This window comes from Seriola aureovittata, chromosome 1, assembly GCF_021018895.1.
Source record: "Seriola aureovittata isolate HTS-2021-v1 ecotype China chromosome 1, ASM2101889v1, whole genome shotgun sequence".
Taxonomy (NCBI): Eukaryota; Metazoa; Chordata; class Actinopteri; order Carangiformes; family Carangidae; genus Seriola; species Seriola aureovittata.
The window spans coordinates 18,093,861-18,111,697 of NC_079364.1; the positions used below are offsets into that span (position 1 = coordinate 18,093,861).

Sequence of the window (17,837 nt, forward strand, 5' to 3'; positions counted from 1 at the left end):
CTTTATCTCAGATGACACACTGAAAAGAATTTATAGTATCTTACAAATTAAAATAAATAAAGTAATAAATACATAAAGACCCCTTTCTTGAAGGATCAGTGTGATTTAAACTCAGTCGACCTGAGTAATTTGTATTCGCAGCCACATTACACAGGTCCCTATCACCTCTTCTTGGGGCCCTAAAGCAATAATGGGGGTATTAAATGTTATTTACCAATCGACAATGAATATAGGTGAAGAAGTGAATGTAGGAACCCTTTCATTATAAAAAATAAATAAATTGAATGATTATTTAAGCCTAATGGAGTTTTTGGTTACAAACCTGCCAAGCTGCCTGTGAGAACATGACAATTTTGATTCTAAGAGCTGAATCTCTGCAGCTGATTATCCTTTTATCCTGTCTTACTAGATGTACAAAGTTAGAGTTAGAGTGTTTAATGGCTTAAAAATGTTGACAAACGCTTCAAGCCATTAATTATTCACTGCAATCAAACTGCAACGGCCAGAAATAAAATCATTAACGTCATGGAGCATTAACAGAGTCTCATATGCATGAAAATGACAAATCTGAAAGACAATAAAGGTCATTTTATCAATCATCTGTTTATACTAATAAAGCTCAGTAAAACATAATATTATTTGTTAAATTACCTGACAAGCATTTGATACTTTACAACAACATACTTAATCTGATAATGTCAAATGAAAATGTAAACATTCCAATGACAACAGTGTTTAAACATTTTGGTTTTTGTATAAATTATCCATTTTCCTGACCCATTTTGTTCATCAAAGTTTTTATGGGATAATTTAAAAAGGTTGACTGGGAGGGTCGGGGTGCCTCTGGCGCAAAAGAAACCACATGGCACAGCACATCCACACATTTATCTCAAATAAATACAAAAATAAACTGCAACATTTCTAACAATACTTACAATGCTGGTACAAAATATACCCTGAAATACAAGGTACTCAGACAGGCAACACATTTATATGTACAGTATATTACATGCAATTAGTTACACAAAACAGTCTACATTATCTATATATTATTCTTTACTGCATGTGTACAACTGCAAAAATGCACAAATATCTTCTGAGTTTTACAAAACAATTTTCACAGAACTACATTTTTTTTTTTGGTAAACCAAAATAGATCCCTAACTATAGTACACATCCAAATATAAAATTTCTTGAAATCTTAAATCATCACATGCAGATAAGGACAAAGTCGCGTTGCATTTCCACAATATTGATCACTGACTATCTGCATTGATAAATGGAAGCCACGTTTTATGTATGAACTACCACAGTGCTGCATGTTAAGCTATTATGTAGCTCAAATAAAGTGGGATAAAATTCATCGCTAATCCTTCCATGTGATATGTGCCGCTAATTCATTTAATCATCTAAAGTCATTTCATACTCAAGCCAAAATGCCAGTTGATTAAGAACAAATAAATTGTATTTAGTGCCAGCATTCACAAAAACCTTCCAGTGTTCTCCATTTCTGCCAAAATATTTCTACATACCTTTCAATTCAAACAAGTTTCCCTTGAAAGAAAAATTTGTATAAATAAAAGTTAAATGAAATTCTTTCCATATCTGTTATGTTGTAGCTGTAAAAATAACTGAAGACAGATGGATATTGACAGAATGATATTGCATGTACTAATGCACTATGAGTACATAAGCATTAATTTTGATTTTGTGTAACGGAAGCAAAGTTTTGGTGATTCTGATAATGATAACAAAGTCACTGGAAAACGAGATGTCTGTTCTGTGTAATAAAGACTTTTACAGTATAAATAATGAATTAAGTGATGAAGAGAGAAAAAAAAAGTCAGTTTTCTTTGAGCTGTCTGTGAATCTGTTGTGAGCATGTATGAGCATTTGTAACCAGTTTTCTAGTAGTTGTCTTCTGTTATACAGAGCGGATGGAATGTGTATGTTAAGGAGCAAGAATCATTGTCCTCAAACTTTGGTTTACACTTCAACTCAAAACAAGAAGCAACTATAAGAAAATTCTTAAAAGATTTTAAAATGCATCTTATATACAGAAAGCAACTCTTTTACACACTTGAAATAAATATATATTTATATATATTATCATCACTTTATCATGTGCTTTCAGACATACACTTATTTCATACATCCTGATGATTAAGTCGGGCATAGGTGCAGAAACACTCTGTACCTCCCTGCATTTAAGCAATGCACATTTGGCCCTTTGCTCTTTGACTCTTTAAAAAGAGAAGAAACATCTGGACGGTTGTGGGTCCAATAAAAAAAAAAAAAAAAAAGTTGATTTTTAATGTTGATGATGAAGATTTTTTTTTTTTTTTTTTGGTAGCGATGTAAGAAAACACAACTCCAGAGTATCCCTCTGCTGATGGATGGAAACAAAGGCCCTTAATATCTTTCAGTTTGAGATCAGAACCTTATCATCCTGGATGTCCCTCTGTCGGTAGTGTCAGATCTTCACTGACCCTGGTGTCCTGAGTGTGGATAGTTACTTCTCATACACCTTGTTCTGCAGATAACTGAAGAGTGCCTCTAGTCCTTTGGTTGAACACCACAGCTGCTTCAGCATCTGACACTCTTTCTCATTCACTTCCTCCAGGACTGACATGAGGATACTCCTCACCAGGCATTTGGACTCTTCTAAAACCTTTCAAACACACACAGAAAGGGGAGACGGTCATTTAGTTACATTCAAAAGAAAGCTTTGCCCTCTGGCTTGTCTAGATCAGGACCTACCACTGCATTGCATGACGCCATTTCCTTCACACGTAGCATCACTTCTTGGTTAAATGTTGTTGGCCAGAAAACCTGTGACACCAGACCTCGACTACATGCTTCTTGCGCTGTGAGTTTTCTTCCACAGAACAGCATCTCGTTGGCCTGCCGTTTGAGACAGGGGAAAATTACACAGTATTTTAAACATTTCATGCAATCCAAATGTTTGATTTGGGTAAACACAGGGTAATCATGAGGTTATAATTAGATTAAGCGATCAAATTAGATTAAGTGAAGTTTGCCAAAAGCCTTGATATTGCTGGGACCCACCAGAGCTACGCCCAGGATCTGGGGGAAGGTGTAAGAGGAGCATCCAGAGGGTGTGAGATGAAGGGCTGCACAAGGAGTTTGGAACCAGGCCCTCTCACTGGCCCACACTACATCACACAGTGGCAGGATGGAGGCCCCTAAGCCCAGAGCAGGACCATTTATTGCCACCACAATGGGTTTCTTGAAGTGAATGAATGCCAACACAAAGTCCCTAAAGAGGTCACAGGACAATCACTACCAAATCTGTCCAGTCTGATGGCAAGCAATAAGAGAGTCTGTGTTTATAGTGGAAAGATTTTTTCTTACCGTACAGCATCTGCGATGCGGCTGCTCTCTTTCCTGCGGTCAGTGGACAAACGCCCTATTAGGTAGGATGGCTCCAGGCCACTGCAGAAAACAGTTCCTACAGAGCTGAGCAATAATAATTTACTGTCATCAGCAGCTGCATTACCCAGAGCTCGACACACCTCCTTCATGATCTGAAGAGAAAAAGGGGGAGATGTGTATTACATTATTATCTTACCTGACACACGAGGAAAAACAGGGAAGATGAAATAAGTTTTGAATCCTTTAGAGTAAGCCTTCACATCTAATGCCAGCTTTTTTATTGCAGATATACAGGTCTGAAAAAAAATGAAAATCACTTGATTGGGATTGCAAGAATGCTTATTTCTATCGTTCAATGTTAATGTGCCCATAATGTGTCAATGTTAATGGGGACAAAAAGTCTGGAGCCACAGTCTGTAATATCAAGGTTTTGCTCTTCTGAGGGTCATATATATTGTATATTAAAACCTTAAATGTCATAATGCAACCTTTTAGTATCAAGTTACACCTATAACAGTTTTTTAATTTTTTTGGCAGAAACCACATTCAATAAAGCCACACATTAAAAATAGCAACAGATGAGCGGTTTCACTCAACAAAAATCATAGAGCCAAATCAGGTTATAAAAAGTGCCCTAGGCATCAATATTGGCTATCAAATATTAACAAAAGCATTAATATTAAAAATGTAAATATTAAATATTAACTTTAGTTATCCTCGGGGCACCACCCTATTCGGGGAGACAAGATAGCCAATGTTGATTGTTGACTTAATAACTATAACCATAATTAGCATATCAAGATTATGTAAAAGCGGAGGGATTTGGAGTTCTGCAGAGTCCAGGTTGGCAACATTCACTCTGGTGCAGTATTAAGCAGACCTGGCTAATCTAGCAAGTGGTGCTATATACAGGTGAGTGTGTCTGTGTGCGTGTGTGTGCATGTGTGCCTGTGGGGAAACAGACAAAGACAAGATGGCTAAAGAAGGGAGACTACAAACAGTAGATAGCAGTATACAAGGAACTACACAAGATTGTGGATTCATAGATGACCACTGGGACAGTATGCCAAGTAAGGCAATTCATGTAAGCTAAAGGTGCCATCTTAAAAGGGGAGTTAGCTACATGCAAAATCTAGTAAAGGGATGTACTACAGGTGTGTGTGTGTGAAATATACTAGCATCAAACAACAACAATAAAGCTCAGTGGGTATATTGATCAAATCAATACATGTACATTGACAAAGGTTAATAGTACTTTGCTTTGCCGGACGGTGCTATGCTATGCTATGCTATGCTATGCTATGCTATGCTATGCTAGGTTAGGCCCAGTCAAATTTGCCCAGTCCATTGAAAAAGAGAAGTCCTTTCCGGTCTTCTTTGTAAAACCCAGTGAGCTGCAGGCCTGTGTTGCTTCCTGGCGGACTATAGGCCTGTCTGGCTGGTGGCTTCTGTGTCTCTGAGGAGGTTATCGGTTGCCTCTTTGTTCCATAAAGAGTTAGCTGCTCGACGCTTAGTCCCATTCGTGGCTCCTGATTGTAAAAATCGACTAGCAGACTTTGTGTCATAGTCTGGCGCTAAATTAAACTTGTTCACTCCTGACTAATCTGAAGCAGGCACTCGCATCTCTGCCGTGTAGAACGAGTGCAGTGCAGCAGTCTACTGTGAGTAGGTCTGCAGAGAAGAGCTTTTTTTCAGATAGCAGCAGCACTACCCACAGCTGGGGTTGAGCCAGAGAGAGAGAGCATGTGCTCACGCAGCTGGGTGGAAGACCCAGAAAGAGAGAACAAACAACCACAGCTGTATTTTGTTGGCCTGGTGACACCCTGGTTCACATGTCACACAGTGACCAATAATAGCTGGTTGTAAGGTCCCTGGATCGGTTTGGCACCCAGGTGAGAAAGGTCAAGGATTCTGGGGGACTGAGTTAAAATGGCCATCTATGGCCCAATTCCAATCCGACCCGAACACCCTCCCCCTGCCCTCTCTCACTCCGTTTGCATGTGTGTGTGGAGGGTCCGCCACATTAAGTGTCATTCCAAACCAATTACCTTTAAATGGGAGTGGGTTATGAAGTCTGAATCGACACAAGAAAGCATTGCTTGTTTGTAGTGTAGAAGGTGACAACTTGCTGTACAGTCTGCCAACATACAGTCAACATACACTGTATGTTGAAGGTAGCTACTCCTCCTGGCTGTAGTGTGGGTCAAATAGGAGTTGTGTGAAACACTGTTTGAGTTGAGTAAAAAAGTACTCAGCCTCCAGTTGAGTATACTTGCACTATGATGGGCTGAGAAGACAGAAGTTTAACCCTACCAGTTGTTATCAACAGTGCATCGTTCTGCCTCAGAATACAAGTGTTTTTGTCTTTGTCTCATGTGATAAAGTCGGGAGTGAGCTGACACTGTGAGACAGAAGTTGTCTAGAAACCCCAAACCCACACCACCCCATCACTGTCTGCACTCAATGTGCACACTTTAATCAGATTCACTTCTGTGTCTCACCAGGCAGCATAATCTGTCCCCAGTTTTAACTGTGTGTGTGTGTGTGTGTGTGTGTGTGTGTGTGTGTGTGTGTGTGTGTGTCACAAGGTGAATTATAATCCTGCTCAGACACATGAAGCAGAGATGGGCAGATGCTCTCTGTGACACAATGAGGAAGAAGAGAGCAGTCAGTGGAATTCATGTGCAGTGAGCAGAGGCTTCGAGGATATTTGTGGTATCCACAATAAAGACACTTGCAACAGTATGCATCAGCTCCCTTGTCAATCGTATGTTTTTATGCTTTATAAGACTGAGTAGATCCGACACACCTGTTTTAGTTAGGAGTTCTTCCTAGTTTCCAGATGACTCTTTTTTGCCTTTTCTTTCTGTAGGGCAGGTGCTCATAGCAAATGTAACTTGCCTTTTTCCTGAAATCACTCCCTCGTTCAATCTTTCACTCTTCCCAATATAAAGGGACACACAATAGTTTACTCTATAGTGAGCAGTCAATTGAGATTCCTGACGCTTATGAATCATAATTTTATGTCCTCACTGTCAGTTGTAAAATCACACAACTATAATTTTCACATCTATAAAATGCGACACATTGCATTTTGAGATTGTTAACAAAAAGTACTTTTTTAGCTCCATTGTGGGGCTTTATGATGACAATATAAATTGCATATGTCACACCCAAATTTCGGATGCTCTCACAAATGCCCAGCAATAAATTCAGAGCGCTAGATAGTAAATAGAGAGAGATTTTGAATATGGTGTCTCAGAGAGCTCCATCAACAGCTTCAATTTTCTGTGGGATTTAAGATTTTAAGAGGAATTTTTTACATGAGACAATTTGACATATCACAAAAGGAAAAGCACAGGTGTAATGAATGATGGCTGAATTCTATTTAGCTGCTTCAGTGTCAGGGTCCTGGTATTGTTTATCGTGGCTCACTGTCACACTGTCATGACGAATTGGGACAATGGAATGAAACAGAACCATCGTAAATGTTATTAGCAGCACCTAAATGTGTCAAAATGTCTGATGATTTCAAGGTCTATTGGGAGTGGGACTCCTTTCGCCCCTTTTAATTGTCGCTTTATTTAAAGTAGGTGTACAGGAATTAATCCTACATATACTGCATAGAGAGTGTAGACACTGTACGTTATTATGACTCTATTCAAATGACTTTGACAAATACCTAATACGTTCACAGCTAATGGGAATGATCAAGGCAATTTCCTGATAGATTTACATTACTTCCAGTGAAAGAGAAACTGTTAAATATCTCTTTGTTCACTCATATTTTAATTCATAATTTCAGGGCTTTTATAGTCAGTGTATTGACAGAATATGGATGATAAAAGAAGTCAGTTCAAAAACATTTCAATTGCAGTATAGCACAGGAACAGTACGTTAGGCCAGGAAGGTGACAGAAAGAGTACCAGTTAATAGACTTTCTCACTTAAAGCAAGCACCGAGTGTTTAAAATTAAAAAAAGTACGGGGATATTTTTGAAGATTTTCTCTGCTAAAGCCATTGAGTGAGCACATCCGCAGACTCTCTTGTTCTTGAAGCTTCAAAGACTCAGAGACAGAGAAGGCGCTATCAGAGCTGTTTGATAAGCCCACAGCTTACGGGCTTACTGTCACACATGAAAGTACACACACATGTGCACGCACAGTTTAGGCCACTTCAGTGCCTGTGAAGTATCACGGCCGCGCACACGACACTATATCAAAGCCAGAACATCCCTCTGTGGAAGATCTGAGACATATCATACAATCTGAGAGGAGGAAAATCCTGTTTGCTTAGATTTATGAGCCAGGGGTGGATGATTGTAATAGATGCCATTGTCTGTCTCTAACCCCACTGTTATATTGACAAACCTCTAAGGAGTCTGTGCCAAAAAACTTAAAAAAAAACTTCATTTTCATTGTTAAAAAGTGTCAACAATCAAGATTGAGGTATAAGTAATAATAATTTTCTGAATGATAATATGCCAGCAATAATTTTAATGGTTTAAATTATAAATATAGACTTTAATGGTTAATATAAGTGGGTGAAATGTGTTAACTGTGGTTAACTGGTTGTATGCCTCCGCCCAGTTGGAGGAAATATGGGCACAATCTCTCCCTCCTGAGTTACAGCCTTGGATAATAGTCAGAAGTGTTTTCGCAGAACATTATGATCTCACAGTGAAGTTGACCTTTGACCATTTGGATATAAAATGTAATCACCTCATTTTATCCTATTGTACATTTGTGTTAAACTGTGTCATAATTATGATATGAATTTGTGAGTTATGGCCCAAATCATGTTTTGTGACATCTGAACATCAACTTCTAATGAGTTCATCTTTGAGTCCAAGTGAATGTTTGTAGCAAATCTGAAGAATTTCACTCAATGTGGTCTTGATATATCACATTCAAGAAACCAAAAACCTGTTTTGAGAAATCACAGTGACCTTGACCTTTGACTATCAAAATCATCAGTTCATCCTTGAGTCCAAGTGAGCAGCCAATCAGAGGCTGGTACATCACTGCAGACAGCCATTTCAATGAGTGAATCATCACAATGCAGGAAGCTACAGCATCAGAGCAGAGAGTCATTAAACCACATCCAGTGTGGCACATACACATTCGAGCCCTAATAAACTCTTTCATTCAATCTTTTAATCTTTCTGAGTTTCATATCCTCACTAAGAATGGCATATGTAAATATGACAAAACTGTGACAAAATATTTGAATCCCTGTCATTACAGTTGATATATCATGATAGATTGCAATGTATATAATAACCTCTGTATATAGGATTTACAGTTTGTTCTGCCACTGATGGTGATTTTATAGTGGGGAATTTGATTGATATGAGTTAGCAGGGGATCAACAAAGTGCAAAGGCAACTGTGAGAAAAGGCGTCAAAAGCCAGTGAACGCATCTTTGCTCAGATTATGTGCCCGAAATGCCTGTAGCAAAGACTCAGCTGGTTTATCATCAGAACGCATCAAAGGTGCTTCTAAAACTAGTGAGATCCTGTCTACATGCTCACTATAATGGTAAATCAGCAATTTATTAATAATTTAATTAAATTTCTTTTCATTTTATTTTAACAGTTTCTTTTGTATTGGAATATCTGTGTAACACTGTAAAAGTTTTGGCTTTTTTTTTTTTTGGTAGCATAAATTAAATATTAGATTATGATGCTCCTGTTTTAAAAGCCAAAATATTTAAAGAGAGACAAACTACATTTTCACAACTAAACAATATTGCAAAAATTACAGCACTTAGGCATTTGATTATTGAGCTGATATTTCTTTACATCATTTCTTTACTCTTGCAGAGATGTCAGTGTTATGCCTACATAGCCAAGCAGTGGAAATCCAGTTCTATTAAAGAATGATTACACAAGGCTCTCCATTATGAACCTGTTGCATGATTTCCTCACTAGTTCAATTTCCATTTTGCTGTAATAACAACAGATGGCATTGCGCTAGATTAGATGTACCCCTAATTACCCTCCTTGTAGAAACCTTGTTTGGCAGGAGGCAGTTTTGAGGAAACTGTTTTTGCTGCGCTTTCATGCTCTTTTTCAACAATGCTCTGCGTAAGATTCATGTAGCTAAACATATTCACACCTGCAAGATGTCAAATAAAACCACAGTTTTCTATAGTTGTCTCCTGAAAAGCTCCCCTGGAACAGTTGGGGAGTTAGTGCATTGCTCCAGCGCATCTCTACAGCAGTTACTGAAACGTTTCTCATTTATATTTCCAAAACTAGATCTGCTCCACAATCAGAAAGTTACAGAAGTACATGTAGGCATTGATTCATACTGTACCAGAGAAACAGAAAAATTCAATGGCCTAATGGACATGAACAATAAAACAGTGTATGCGTGTGTGTGTGTGTGTGTGTGTGTGTGTGTGTGCATTGCCGTTCTCACCTCTGGTGTCAGTGCGTTGTTGTCTGTCGTTTGGCTGGAGAGCAGGACGTGCGTGAAGCCCTCCTCCTTCCTCACCACGATGTCTCGGAATCGACAGTTGCTCTCGTTCTGTCGCACGTTGTACCTGAGCCGCTTGTCGAACACGTAGCCTTTCTCCTCAGCCAGCTTCCGCTTTACTGAGCTGTGCAGATGCATCTTTCCGTTGGCAAGAGGGGGGCCTGACACAGATGAGGGATGACATAACAGGTCAATCTGTCTTGTGTGGATCTTACACACCTACTGCCAAACCGGATAACAAAAACATCTCCACAACAAAAACATCACCTTAAGTGTTACCTTCTCAGTGTAAAAATGTTTTTATTGCAACAACATGGGGTCTTGGTTGATGTTGTTTTCGATAACTGCTACACAAACAATCATTTTATAGTTAATATGTCCATTACAGATGTTTGTTTCCATCAAAAACTGTTTGCATGCACATCAAAGTTGAACCAGGAAGTAGCACAGTAAAATGGCATTGACATTTACTATAAACATTTTGGGAGAAACATTTAAATGCTGAATACCATTTCCACCCCAAATAGTGAAATTACTGTCTGAACCAGTGGTTTAGATAAAAGCTGTGTAACTGAGTGGCTTGTTTATCCTTTGAGACATACTTGTGATAAACGATCGTATAGAGCCCGATTTGACTTGTGTAAACAGTATATCTGCATATCTGACATGGAAAAGTGAGCAATTTTTCTGGAGTGTACAGTCTCAATGGCTGTCAACTGAGGAAAACTGTTACTGCCAAAGCGTGGCTTTTTAACTCAAGTGTGGATAAAACCCAGCAAAGTTTGGCTAGTTCAGGTACAATTGTGTTTACCTTGAAAAATGAATGTTTCCCAAAAAGAGCATTTTCTTAGTATCAACCCTTTTATGACTTTCTTCATATTTATCTAGTAAATATCTGAATTTGCAATATTACTGCAGCATTAAACTTATGCAACTTATTGCAAAGACATAAATGGAACTTCTGAGCTCATTAAATTAATTAATAAACCTAAAATCCTCCATAATTTACAGGACCTTTGATATATGTACATGGACATTGTACATAGACTGTTGTTGGTAGGACTGTTACTTTTGTTTTAATCTTCATAGCATTTCTCCTCCTTCGTATTTGTTAGCTACTTACAACGCTTTTGTCTGGACAGTTAGAGCTGGAAATCATGTAAGCAAGATCCAATGGATTAGAATTTTTCTTGCTTGTATTAACCCATTTATACCGGATGCTGCGTAGCGCCCCTCCCGCCGGTTGCTGCATAGTGCAGCATTGTTGATTCCTCGTCATTTTCATGATATATTTATACATATTTTACATATTTATATGCTACATGCGTCATGAAAATGACGAGGAATCAACAATGCTGTGCTACGCAGCAGCCGGCGGGAGGGGCGCTAAGCAGCATCCGGTATAAATGGGTTAATATTCAAAGCTTGAAAACACAAATAAAGTTGAATTTTCTGCCAACTAAAGTTTCAGATGTGGAAATTATGCAACATCATTTCCAGGCGTTTTCACAAAAATGTCAGTGAAAATGTCTAGTGGACCAACATTAATCCAACAAATTCACATGTCCTGATAAAAATGCTTCTGTGAGAGCTGAGTAACACAGTCACAGTTGTGCACTTTCATCAGCTGAATGGATGATACAAAAAAGAACTATGAGTTAAACAATGTATGAGTCCATTATCTAAGATCCAGGTAGGAAACACTGGTAGGAAACACTAACCCACAAGTAAGCCATTTATCATTCAGGAAAACAAGCAATGAGAGCCTCAGTCTGTGATTTCTAAATGATTTATATAGTGAAGAGGTAGACCCAGCCAGTGCTTGAAAAAAAAACCCCAAAAAAACAAAACTTGACCTTTGAGTCACCAGTGCAAACATACAGTGGCAAGAAAAAGTATGTGAACCTTTTGGAATATCATGGTTTTCTGAGTAAATTTCTTCAATAAAGATCTTTCATGTCTTTATTGAGAATAACCTAAAAATCCTCATAGTGCTTGTGGAAAAAGTATGTGAACCCTTGAATTAATGACCTCAAAAAAGCTAATTGGTGTCAGGTTTTAGCATACCTGGAGTCAAGACAATGATTTTGGGGGTGTGGACTAAAGCTACTTTGACTGATAAAAACCCCTAAAACTTTTGGAGTTTGTTCTGCAAAAGAAGAACACGTTTATGTGAGCCATGCCTTGCCAAAAAGAGCTTTCAGAGGATCTACGATCAAGAATTGTTGATTTACATAAAGCTGGCAAGGGTTAAAAAAGTGATTTCAAAGACTTTAGAAATTCACCAGTCTACAGTTAGGCAAACAATCTACAAATGGAGACACTTTGGGACTGTTGCTACTCTACCAAGAAGTGGACGCCCAGTCAAAATGACACCAAGAGCACAACGAAGACTCATCAATGAGGTGAAGAAACAACCCCGAATGATAGCCAAAGATTTGAAGGCATCATTGGAACTGGCTAACATCTCTGTTCATGAGTCTACAATACGTAAAACATTGAACAAGCAGGGTATCTACAGCAGGACACCACGAAGGAAGCCACTGCTTACTAAAAAGAACATTGCTGCACGCCTGAAGTTTGCAAAAGAGCACATTGACACTCCACAGCGGTATTGGCAAAATGTTTTGTGGACTGATGAAACTAAGATTGAACTATTTGGAAAAAACACCCAGCACTACATCTGGCGCAGAAAGGGCACGGCATATCGTCATGAAAACATCATCCCAACCGTAAAGTATGGTGGAGGAAACCTCATGATTTAGGCCTGCTTTGCTGCATCAGGGCCTGGCCAGCTTGCAATCATTGAGGGGAAGATGAATTCCCAAGTTTATCAGTGACTTCTTCAGGATAATCTAAGACTGTCTGTACATCAGCTGAAACTCTGTAGAAAGTGGGTGATGCAACAGGACAACGACCCAAAACACCCGAACAAGTCCACAACAGAATGGTTCCAGAAAAACAAAATCCGCCTTTTGGAGTGGCCAAGTCAGAGCCCAGACCTCAACCCAATAGAAATGCTATGGATTGACTTGAAGAGAGCCATACACATGAGACGTCCAAAGAATATGGCAGAGCTTAAGCAGTTCTGCCAGGAAGAATGGGCAAAAATTCCTCCTCAACGATGTGCAGTTCTGATCCAGAGCTACAGGAAGCGCCTGGTTGAGGTTATTGCTGCTAAGGGGGGGGTCCACCAGTTATTAATTCTAAGGGTTCACTTACTTTTTCCACTGCCATTTTGAATGTTGAATGAGTGCGTTCAATAAAGACATGAAAGATCAGATTTTTTCTTGTGTTATTATTTTAGACACATTATATTTGTCAATACCCTTGACTTAGATGAAGATCAGATCAGATTTTATGACAAATTTATTCAGAAAACCATGACATTCCAAAAGGTTCACATATTTTTTCTTGCCACTGTAAATAGAGTTGGTGTTATATTTTCTCATGTATTACAAAAACTAATTTAGCATTCTTTGCTGAAGATACAAGAATCCCTCTAAGCTTTCTCAAACCCGAATGCACCACACAACAATTCAAATCATACATTTAAGCTTAATAAATTGGGGTTAGTTCTTCTAACCAACATAATTATCTGGAGTTGGAATCTGAATTAACAGTGATTCAAATTAAGAGCCTGTTTCATTTATATTCTACAGAACAGGTAAACAGGTCTACTACTGGTCCAGATTGCTGCCAGTAGCTAGCTAACTGTGATGGAGTCCAGTATCTCAAACACTGTGGTACAGTTAAGAAGATTTATGATATCCTGTCTTCTCACAGTTTCTTTCATGCTGTGACAGGTTTTAATTTGTTAATATGCCTGAAGTGCCTGAGGAGTTGGTAAAGACCGTAAGGCTCAATATTTTTTTTTGATAGGGCACCTCTTTTTCTGAGGTGAAAGAAACTGGATGGGAATGTTTAAAGAGGCGGGCGGCATGGTCACAGCAAGAAGGCTCTGAGTTCGAACCTGTTGGTCAGCTGGGGTTTTTCTTTCTGAGTGGAGTTTGCATGTTCTCCTTCCTCCCACAATCCAAAGATATGCAAGTTAGGTTAATTGGTGACTCTAAATTGCCCATAGGTTTAAATGTGAGCATGAATGGTTGTTTGTCTCTATATGACAGCCCTGTGACAGACTGGCTACCTGTCCAGGGTGTACCCCACCTTCACCCAGTGTCAGCTGAAATTGGCTCAAGCCCCCCACAACCCTAAAAGGATAAGCAGTATGGCGAATGAATGCATGAATGTTTAAACAAGGATCCCATAATCACAATTGCACAAAGTAAATAAAGTAGATTTGGCACCATTTTAGTGCAAGGAAATATTCACAATAATCTATTGTAGATCTGTTTTTGTTCACATGACAGGACATGACATGACTGTGTGTGTGTGTGTGTGCACGTTGTGCTGTCATTTGACAATCCCAATGACACCCTCTGCCACTGTAGTGGGTTAATGGGTGGAGCTGAGGGTTCTGAATGATGTGAGCGGAGTAGTCATTCAAGGATTAGGAGATTAGGAGCCTAGGAGCCATAATAGCTGCCAGACCGACAACCATCAGGTTAGGCTGATAGCCCTCATGCTTTCACATAGATAAGCTCTTGATACAATCACTAATTAAGTTGTGGTGTTTTGAAATGAGTGAGTTTTTGTGGGATTGTTCTATTTTGAAGTTCACATTGTTGTGTGCCTAGAATTGGCAACATAATGCCCAAATGTACAGCATCGCCCTAATTTCAACCATCAGTTGCACCATAAATACAATTAATAACATGGTTGGAATTATGGGAATTGGGCAATAACTAATAGTCAGCCAGACCACAACAAGCACATAATGTACACGTTCTGTATATTCTAGGGTATCTGTACATAACAGCAAAAGCTTCTGACACCCACCACAGAGGATCAAAGATTCCCTGAACAGGCATTATGGACAGGAACAATAGACAAACTCCATATTGAATCAACTGGCAACACCATACTGCTCTTATTCAAATTTTGGAAAAAAATACAACAAACCATTCTGATCTAGACTTTCTGCTAAATAAGTCGAGATGACTTTTTGAAAAACATATGTAATGATTAACTATAGTGGTGCAGACCCTGGACTGTGACCCAGGAGTGAAATTCAAAGGTGTTATCAGCTGTTCCTGTAGTAAAGGACCATAGTAGGAGCTTTATGAGCTGTGTGTCAGCAGAAGCCTCTACAGTATTAAAGAGTGCCTGCTCTCTGTAAGCAATGCAGTCTATCATATAGCAGGAAATACTCAAAAATAAAATGAAAAAATGAATATTATATTGAAAATATAATGAAAAAACTATCACAAAGGGGTTAACAAAAATATATAATTAAGTAACAAACAAATTAAGATGATTAGAAATATTATTTTAATACTTGGATGAAAATCCTTTGCAGTCAGACTAGCCTACCCGAAGTTTGGAACCCATGGACATCACTAAATAATGGAGTTTCCCCCATTGAGATGCTTTGCCATGCTTTTACTGCAGCCCCGTTCAGTAGCTGCTGGTTTGCGGATCTTTCTGCCTTCAGATTTTATCTTGAGTAAGTGAAAAGCATGCTCAGTGGGGTTGAAGACAGTGACTGACTTGGCCATTAAGAATATTTTATTTATTTGCATTCAGAAGCCCTTGGGTTGCTTTCGGAGTATGTTTTGGATCATTGTCCATCTGTACTGTGAAGCACCGTCCCATCAGTTTCGCAGCATTTGGCTGAATCTGAGCTGATAGTTTAGCCCAATAAACTTCAGAATTCATCCTGCTTCTTCTATCTGCAGTCATATCACCCCCAGTGACCCACTCCTATTGCCAGCCATGCATGCCCATGCCATAACATTGCCCCCACGATGTTTGCCCGATGATGTGGTACGTTTTCCTTTTCTTCTCCATACTTTTCTCTTCCCATCATTTGGTTACAAGTTAATCTTGGTTTCATCTGTCCAAGGAATCTTGCTCCAGAATTGGGCAGGTGGTTTTAGACGTTTTCTGGCAAAGTCTAATCTGGCCTTTCTGTTCTTGAGTGTCACCAGTGATTTGCATCTTGTGCTAAACCCAATATATTGACATTCGTGAAAGCATCCCTTGATTATAGACTTTGACCATGATGCACCAACCTCCTCAACCTGACATAGCTAGATTATGTGAAAGGGTTTTTCTTCACCAAGGAATGATTTCTGTGATCATCCACTTTCGTTGTCTTCTGTAGTTGTGTTCCAGGCCTTTTTGTGTTGCTGAGCTCACCAGTGCAGTCCTTTTTTTTTTTACCAAATTGTTGATTTGGCCACTCCTAACGTTTCTGCTATCTGTCTGATAGGTTTGTATTGTTTTTACAGCTACCCAATGCAAATTCACCACTTGGAATCAACTCCGGACTTTTCATCTGCTTAATTCATCATGAAATTAACGAGGAAACAGGCCACACCTAGCCATGAAACTGGTTGCTAGTCAACTGTTTTGAGTCTGAAAATAGAGGGATTATTTATAAAAAAAAAAAAAAAAAAAAAGAGACTAATTCCTAAACAGTTAATGCAAGGTTTTTGTAAAACCCCTTGAACTGAAGCTGAAATTCTACACTTCAATCAGATTTTGATGGCTCTGCTTCAAATCCACTGCAGTGGTGTACAGAGGCCAAATTACAAAACAAATTACTTCATGAGCAAAAAAAAACCCCCCCAAAAAACAACATTGTTCAACTCAGTACAGTCCTGGATTTTGCTGCTACACCTTTACTTGGTCAGGTATGACCAGCAGCTAATGGTGGCTTATGGTCGATAGATATTCCTGTGTTACTGACATTACCGAGTCTTTTTGCTGACTTTATGACTCTTTTCTACTTGTGCTACTATTGCATGCCATTTTACCATTTACTATTTGTCACTTGTGGCCATAGTAACCACAGTTCAGCAAAAGTCTCAGTGTCATTTTAACTCGTGATGGTCTCTTATGGTTGGTGTTCATTAAAGTCAGCTACAAATACAATTTTCTAAATCATCCTCATCTAAGCCTATGGAGTAAACATAAAATACTGCTCAGTAAGGTTTTCTTATTATTACAAATGTGAATGGGATTTTAAATGAGGTTCTCTTACTTCTGGAACAGAACCCCGGAGATTGAGTTTCACTTTGGACCTCTATATTGTTATCAGATTTCTTTTTTAATATACACATTAAGCTTTTACTATCTGCTTCAAAAATAAAGCATCAGCTTAGCTCTATTTTTCATTTAATTCAATATCTTAAGATCTTACCCAGTTCAGTGGCGTACTGTTGTCCAGTGGTATCCATGTCCCCCAGTTCTCCATCCACTTTGTCCGAGGGCAATCTATGTGGCCTTGCTGCTGATCTGTACACGAGAGGCTCCATCTCTCCATTTTGCAGTCCATTATGAGGAACCCTTACTGGAGGAACAAAGTGAGGCCCCCCTGGTGGAGGAGCCTTGTACGTCACGGGTTTGCTCATTCTGTCCCCTAAAGTATGTTTCCCAGGGCCTACACCCACCTTCCTCTGCTTCTGGGTGGGTCCTGACCCTCCACTTCCAACCCCTAGAACAGCTCCTACTCTAACCCCCACAGCTGGGCCACAAGTCCTTTTCTTTTTTCGTGCCTCGGACCTAGCTCTGGAGTTTTCTGAAGCAGATGGGTGGCCGGTGAGGAGCGACTCCCCACGATTCTTTGGAGCTTTGGGCCGTTTGTGTGAGTGCAGTCTCAAGCTGTTGAACTGGTCAATGAATTCCTCGCAGTGCAGTAGGTGATGCTCTGGCTCCCATGTGTCCTCCTTACTTCCATAACCTTTCCACCTTATCAGGTATTCCCACTTACCCTTCTTGTTCCGCCTCTTGTCGACGATCCGCTCCACCTGAGGACAGCACACACAGTGACATTAGACTAAAGAAATTCTGGCATATAGATTCACAAGTTTTTCCTGCTCCAAAAAAAAAAAA

General features: G+C 39.2%; 1 protein-coding gene across 1 annotated transcript in view; it reads right to left on the reverse strand.

Moving 5' to 3' along the window:
* The window catches only part of LOC130171444 (chromodomain Y-like protein 2), a 32,568-nt gene continuing 14,731 nt past the window's right edge, over window positions 1-17,837 (reverse strand). Inside the window, exons 2-7 of the mRNA XM_056379463.1 lie at window positions 17,146-17,752; window positions 9,822-10,039; window positions 3,376-3,548; window positions 3,070-3,280; window positions 2,761-2,904; window positions 1-2,671 (exon numbers count right to left, since the gene is read on the reverse strand). Of these exons, the coding sequence (XP_056235438.1) occupies window positions 2,513-2,671; window positions 2,761-2,904; window positions 3,070-3,280; window positions 3,376-3,548; window positions 9,822-10,039; window positions 17,146-17,752 (1,512 nt within the window). The 3' untranslated portion in view covers window positions 1-2,512. The remainder of the gene's footprint in view (window positions 2,672-2,760; window positions 2,905-3,069; window positions 3,281-3,375; window positions 3,549-9,821; window positions 10,040-17,145; window positions 17,753-17,837) is intronic.